Source organism: Octodon degus, unplaced genomic scaffold (assembly GCF_000260255.1).
Source record: "Octodon degus isolate 3935 unplaced genomic scaffold, OctDeg1.0 scaffold00044, whole genome shotgun sequence".
Taxonomy (NCBI): Eukaryota; Metazoa; Chordata; class Mammalia; order Rodentia; family Octodontidae; genus Octodon; species Octodon degus.
Genome location: NW_004524620.1, coordinates 12,827,081 through 12,834,024, shown reverse-complemented (window position 1 = coordinate 12,834,024; position 6,944 = coordinate 12,827,081). Strand labels below are relative to the sequence as shown.

General features: G+C 52.0%; 1 protein-coding gene across 1 annotated transcript in view; it reads right to left on the bottom strand.

Moving 5' to 3' along the window:
* Positions 1 to 6,944, bottom strand: part of Adamtsl1 (ADAMTS like 1) — a 996,797-nt gene that overhangs the window by 63,041 nt on the left and 926,812 nt on the right. The window contains exons 22-23 of the mRNA XM_023715857.1: positions 6,625 to 6,753; positions 936 to 1,088 (exon numbers count right to left, since the gene is read on the bottom strand). Coding sequence (XP_023571625.1) covers positions 936 to 1,088; positions 6,625 to 6,753 — 282 coding nt within the window. The remainder of the gene's footprint in view (positions 1 to 935; positions 1,089 to 6,624; positions 6,754 to 6,944) is intronic.

Sequence of the window (6,944 nt, the reverse complement as noted above, 5' to 3'; positions counted from 1 at the left end):
GAGACAGGGTCTCACTATACAGCTCAGGCTGGCCTTAAGCTCACTTTATATCCCAGGCTGGTCTTGAACTCACAGTGATGCTCCTGCCTCAGCCTCCCGAGTGCTGGGATTGGAGGTGTGAGCTACCACACCTGGTTAGGCATCATATTTCAGTGAAAAGTTAACAGTTTTAAAACATGAAGCTGCATGTCTGACCTAGACAGATAAAAGCTGCTAGATCCTTTTCAGAGTTGAGGCTGTTCCCAAGTTGGGCCTAGGTGGCCGTGGGGTGGGGGCACCATTGCTCTTCCTGGCCAGCCCGAGTTGGGGTGTCCAAGTCACCTAGAAGTTGTGTGTGTATCTGTGTTTGTCCTTGAAATTGGCTGTGAGGATGGACACAGAAGAGAAGCAGGGCTGATGAAGGCCGTGGAGATGGGAGCGCTGCGGCTGGCCACGCCAGGGAGAGGTACACACTAACCCAGCCCCCGTGGCTCAGCGCCTGAGCTCAGGCGGTTGTGCTGACAGACGCCTTCCTCTCTGCTAGGTGACAGGTGGGAGGCAGAAGACAGATTTCCACTGCAGCACCACCAGGGAGAGCGAGAGCGTTACAACGCGTGCCTGTGCCAGTCGGGCTGTGGATCCTGAGCTCAGAATCCCTAGCGTGCAGTAGAAAGCCTCTGAAAGCAAGGTGAAGAAAAAGGACCCGAAGGCATTTCTATTCCAAAAGCACAGGGAAAAGTGCGGTTCTACAACAGTTTTCCACGAGTGGCTATCTCCTTTCTTTAGAATTGATCCTCAAGTGCCATGTGTGGCAGGCACCTGCTTTGGACGAGAGCTTTGGTCAGCAAGCACGTAGTTTCTAACGGGGCTAGGGCTGTTCTAGAACACGACAGGCAGAGAAAGCGAATGGGCCGAAATGGGCCTTATTCAGTTTCCTCCACAAAGGCGCTGCCTACGTGAATGCGGCTGGGGCAGTCCGGGCCTGCGCAGACGGGGCCTCGCGCACGCCTCCGAGGCAGCACCGCGGCGCTTTCTGGGTGTCACGCGGACTGCCTGCAACACAGCTCCCTGCTGCTGGCGCTGTGGCCTGCTCTGCTGGACCACGTACTCTACAAAGGAGCAAGAGACGGAGAGATGCAGGGCAGAGAGAGAGTGAAGGAAGAGAGGGCGAAGGAAGCGCGTGTGGGGGAGCCCAAACACCCAACACCCGCAATTTAGAGGAAGAGAGGTTTGTTTTGGCCTGCGGATTTGGAGGATTCAGTCCACAGTTAGCTGGCTTCATGGGAGAAGGGTGTGCAGGAAGGGGCTGGCCAAAGAAAGCTGCTCCTGGCAGGCAGCCAGAAGCCTAGAGAACAGGAGGAGCTGGGAGAGAGCCGCACTGCAGGTGCGGGCTGTGACCTGGGGACCCAGCTCTTCTGCCCAGGCCCCGCCTCCAAAGGGAACTTGAGCTGCGGATTCACGAGCGGGCAGTGTGCCCGTTATCCCAGAACCCTCCAACAGCCCCACCTTCGAACATAGGAGGCTTTGGGGGGACCTTTCTGTTCTACACCTGATACTGATTACAGCTGTCCTTCTTCCCCTCTACTTCCTGCTCATTTGGCCAATCAGTAACCCATCAGGGGAAGGCAGCGACCCAGGCTGAGATGCTCCGGTCCCAAGAGCGTCCAGCTGAGCCGTGCATACCCAGCTCCCTTGTGCCAGCCTGCCTCTTTCCAGAAAACCCGAACTGCTGTCTCGCTATTTCTGCACGACTGAATACTTCATCATGCTTCTTTTAGAACGGACCTTTTTGCTGTTGGAAAGAGGCATCTAGCACCCTTGGCACTGACTCTGGTGAGTCTCTTATGGGAGGCGTGGCCAGGTGATGGAGGCTTTTGGGTCTGGACCTCAGCCCCGTAATGTGACAGCACATTCTACAGAAAGAAACATCTGGGGTCATAGCTGGTATTTAGAACTACCTTCTTCCACCACCCATTCTGCATTCCCCTGGCCTTCAGCAGGCACCTCAGCAGGTCTTGTTTCCTTCCCTGGTGGAGTGACCCACACCTTCATTCCTGAGGGCTCTGGGCCTTAGTCATTGTGCCTATGTTAGGTTGTTGAAGCTTCCCATTGATTTTAATAACAGGGCATAGTAACGCTAAGAGGCGCCCTAAGGGGTCTCCTGCACTCCACGTGTATACCATATCCATTTAATGACAGGCTGTTGTGCATGTCCAAACTTACGGTGTGGTGGGTAAGATAAATACTTGGGCCACGACAGCAGCTCAGGTTGCATGGTGACCTGGTGTCCCATGATCAAGCCTTTATTTTCCACTAAGGCCCAGTAGCAGGCCAGGAGCTGTTTTTCAGAGGGAGAGTAGTTGTCTGCAGATGACAGCAGAGCCCTGCTCCAAAATCCTAAAGCCCTGCGCTGCAGTTCACCTTCGGGGCCTGCCAGAGACTCCAAACAGCACCCCTACCTGCCACTGCCACTCCACGTACCGTTGGATCGCTGGGTCATATGGCCCAGGGGCAGAGCAGCCTGGACAGCAGCCTGACCTGTTGCAGGGCCTTTTCCTGTTCTGGGCCCCACTCAAAATTAGCAGCTTTCTGAGTTACTCAGTAAATGAGCCAGAGTAAGACACCTAAGTGACGAACGTGTCGCCTCCAAAATCCAAATAGCCCCACCAGGCATGGTGCCTGTTTTTTTGTCAAATGGGAAGCCAGATGCAACCCCTTATCTTTTATCTAAGAAGGGATATCTGTACATGCTCCACACCACTGGACGCCTAGAAACTTCACTGAGGTAGAAGGCCCTTGAATTTTTGTGGGATTTATCTCCCATCCTCTGGTTCTCAAATGCTGTACTAACAAATCCAAGGCGGTTGCCACCTCCTGCTCACCAGGCCCAATCAGCATGATATCATCAATGTAATGGACCAGCGTGACAACTTGAGGAAGAGAAAGGCGACCAAGATTCCTACGAACTAAGTTGTGACACAGGGCAGGAGAGTAAATATATCCTTGTGGCGAGACAGTGAAGGCATATTGCTCGCCTTGCCACCTGAAAGCAAATAGTTTCTGATGGCCTTGTGGATAGGTATGGAGAGGGTGGCATTTGCCAAATCAACAGCTGTGTACCAGCTTCCAGGAGATGTGCTAATCCGCTCAGCCAAGGAAACCACATCCGGTACTGCAGGGGCAATTAGAGTCACCACTTGATTCGGATTGTGGTAATTTACTTCATTCTCCAAGACCCATCTGTCTTCTGCACGGCCAAATGGGAGAATTAAATGGAGCTGTGGTGGGGACCCCCACTCTGCACCTTTAGGTCCTTGGTGGTGGCACTGATCTCTGCAGTCCCTCCAGGAATGCCCTGCTGCTTTTGCTTCACTATTTAACCAGGCAAAGGCAACTCTAATGGCTTCCATTGGCCTTCCCAAGCATAACAGCCCTCACACGACACATGCCTAGGTAAATTAAATATTCTTAAAATATAGATTATTAGGGGCCAGGGAGATGGCTCAGTAGAATAAGCACTTCCCTGGCAAGTGCCAAGGGTCTGAGTTCAAACCCCAGTTCCAGAAAAAAAAAAAAAATATATATATATATATATATATATATATATAATCTATTATATATAATCTATGTAATATATATGTATATATATATTATTAAATAGCCTTTGACCTTAAGCTTATTACAGAGACACATACGTAGTGAGTGGAAAAAAAAGCAGCTGAAATGTGGTGACTCAGGGAACATGCTGCAGTGTCCTTTGGCTGAATTCAGCGAGTTCTACTTAGAGCAAACTATTTTGCTTCTGTTTTGGCCTCGATCACATTTGTGTGTTTTCTAAGGTTTCTGCCTTAATGTTTCAATGTGGTGTAACAGAAGAAAGCATCAGCTGTATCTCTATATCACGTATCACAATTGTGTATCTCATAACTCCCCCTCTTCTCATGCTGTTCATTTCCTGAAAGTTTTATTCATTTATCTAGGTCTTCCTAGCTTAGGAAACAGCTGGTCTAACCTACATTAGCTCTTCAATAAAAAGTTGCCGACCAATAACACGAATGGACTTGTTACGGTTTAGATCTAAAGGGTCGATCCACATTGTCACGCTTGTGGAAGGCCATTAGTTCTCTGGCATCAGTGGATTCACTCCTGTGTGCCAGGAGCTGACCATGCTGTTAAGAGGTGCGACGAGGCGGAGGTACCTTGGCCCTGCCTGGCTTCCCTTTCTCTGCTTCCTGGAGGCCACAGGTTGGCCACATTTCCTCTGCCATGGACCCTGCCATCCTGTTTCTCTCTTGGCACCAGCTGACCACAGGTTGTTATTGGGAGACAGCACAAACCTCTTCCTCTTAAAGTCATGGGCACTGAGCATTGTGTTTCAGCAGTGGAACAAGGGCCTAGGTCAGAACTGAACACAAAATCCTCCTTTAATGAGGTCACTTCCCACCTATCCCCAGAGCATGCAGCCTTCTGCTTGAGCGAGTATACTGCTGGCCACTGGCAATGTTCTTGAGCTTAAAATCACAAACTTTTACCCAACCAGTCAGGACTGTCACTAAGCCCATGGGCAGGGGATGGCAGAGATGGTTAGGAGCAGTTCGAGTCATGACAGCCATCTATGGCCGGAAAGTGAGGGCGGCTCCCTGTACTTGTGGCTAGCAGTGCTGTCAGTGTTTTGACTGGGGGGTGGTCTCTGGCAAACTCACCAAGCAACCAAGGGCATGTGCCGGCCGGCTCACCTTGACCAAATGCCTTGTTTAACAAGAGGCAGAAGGACTGAGACATCTGAAGATCTGTTTCTAGGTAAGCAGAAATAAACCAAGTGGCTCTATGGATAAAGGCAAAGACCATAATGTGATGAGTTTCCAGCTGAACATCCAGGGCAGATGTCACGGGGGACAGAGGCCCCAGGCAGCATGGATGGAGGGGACAGCTCCCTGCGCTATCCTGGACTCCCACGGCCACTGTGTCCCACCTGCAGTCTGGCTCTGTCAGTCTTATTCTAGGGCTCGCTTCCTTGTCTTGCTGCCTGTCCCCATTCTTTTACTTCCACCAATCCCCGTGTCAAGGAGAGACACACATGCTCTATCACAGAAGAGCATTCACCTCCAGGGCATGCACCGAAGGATCAGGTGGGCAGCGATCTGCAGCGAGGGCTCCGCAGACGCCCTTCAGGCCTGCCCAGCCCGCAGCCTTCTTGCCTAGGAGCACAGGGCCTGCAGGGCTTTGGTCTAGAAGACCTCAGACGCTGCTGACGCGCAGGCCAGGGAAGCCTGGCAAGGAGGCGCCAGTGCACAAATACTGAGATTCGTGTTTCAGAGGTCCTGGAGCTATTAGGACATTTCGGGGAAATCAAGCCTAGCCATCCTTCGGAAACAACGTGCTCAAGACCAAGATCGTCCTCTGTTGAACTCAAAAATGAGTTTTCTAGAATTATAGATTGCAATGAAGGCAGACCTTCAGGTGATGAGGCCGAGATCTGAGCTGAAGAAGCCCACGGATAGGGGGTGTTTGTCTACGTTGCAGGTAAGATGTAACGGGACTCTGGTTTGGGCGTGCACGTGCCTCGGCAGGGCGATGGCAATCAGCACATCGTGGCCACTCACTGGCACGGGAAGCACTCAGTTCTTCCTTCCTCTGGGGGAGGAGGCACCTGCCCTCCTCCTTATCCCTAGTTCCTCTGTGCTTCCTGGCCCCCGTTGGCCTCTGGAAGCCCTTGTGGAGGACAATGCCTGCATCACGACTCTGGATGGCACTGGCTGTCTTCTCCAAGGACTCCTTGCACTTCTGTGCAAGCTCTAGTTCCTGTGGGCCTGGCCCCTGCTCTCAGGCTTGCCCACTCCTGATCTCGGGTCCCAAGACTGCTCCTCTGAGCCCAGCATTGGCTCCCCCCCGGCCCTCTGTCCCAGGCCCCTTTCCTCAGTCCACCTTGTGTGCTATAGCAGCGTCCTCTCAGGAGCGCGGCTCCTCGGTGTCACGGGCCCTGCTCTCCCTGGAGTCCTGGGCCGGCAGTGACGGCCTGTTGTGTCCTGGTCATCACACACTGCACTGCAGCTTGAGCCCACCCCACCACTTCTGTGCCCTGGGCTCCAGGCCAGTACTCACACTGTTCCTGCAAGGCCAGGAGGGCTCCAGATTTCATGAACTTCACATTTGCTTGGAGCCCCTAGGCCCCCGTGTTTGCATTAGTGCAAAAGGCTGAGATGAGCAAGCAAACAAAACACCCAGGTGACAGGCGAGTGGGGCAACGAGCATGCGAGGCAGCGTGGCTTGGGCCTTCCGTGCCATGGCCAGAGCGCGTGCTCCTAAATGCATACAACTGTGTCTTGTCCTAGAAACAGTTATTTCAGTGCCCAGAGCTCACTGGTCCCAGCCAGAAGCAATTTTTCCTCCTCGAAGTTTTTGCATCGCTTTGTAATTTCTGAGTGACTGAGGCTTACGCTTTAGTTTACCTGTCTGTCTTAGTCCCTGGGAGTAGCTGTGTCCAGTTTGTCTTGGTGTGCTTCAACCTGGAATAAGTACTTTTTTTGGTACTTAGAACTGAACTCAGGACCTTGCGCTTGCCAGACAGGCGCTGTGCTGCTGCGCTATCTCTCTGGCCCTTCTCTATTGGTATTTGAATGAATGAATGCGGTGTCAACTGCTCACCTGCAACTTGGCAGTGGATTGTCACGTTCACTCCCTGCACTGTTTTGACAGTGCTTCCTATGTCCACAGTGACCGTAGGCTTCTCTGTGTTGACCACAGTCATTCGTGATGTCTTCATTAGTGGCTTTCCTGCAGATGAGAAAGAGTGTGACACGTTACCCGATGGCGGCTGTAGACCTCACACAAAGGACAGTCAACAGCGGATCCCTGGTCTTCCCAGGCTTTTTGCACTAATCATATTTTCCCTTAAAAAGTGTAATTTCACAACAGAAATTATCTATCCACACTCTGATCAAGAAAAGGACAAGGACTGACTCCTG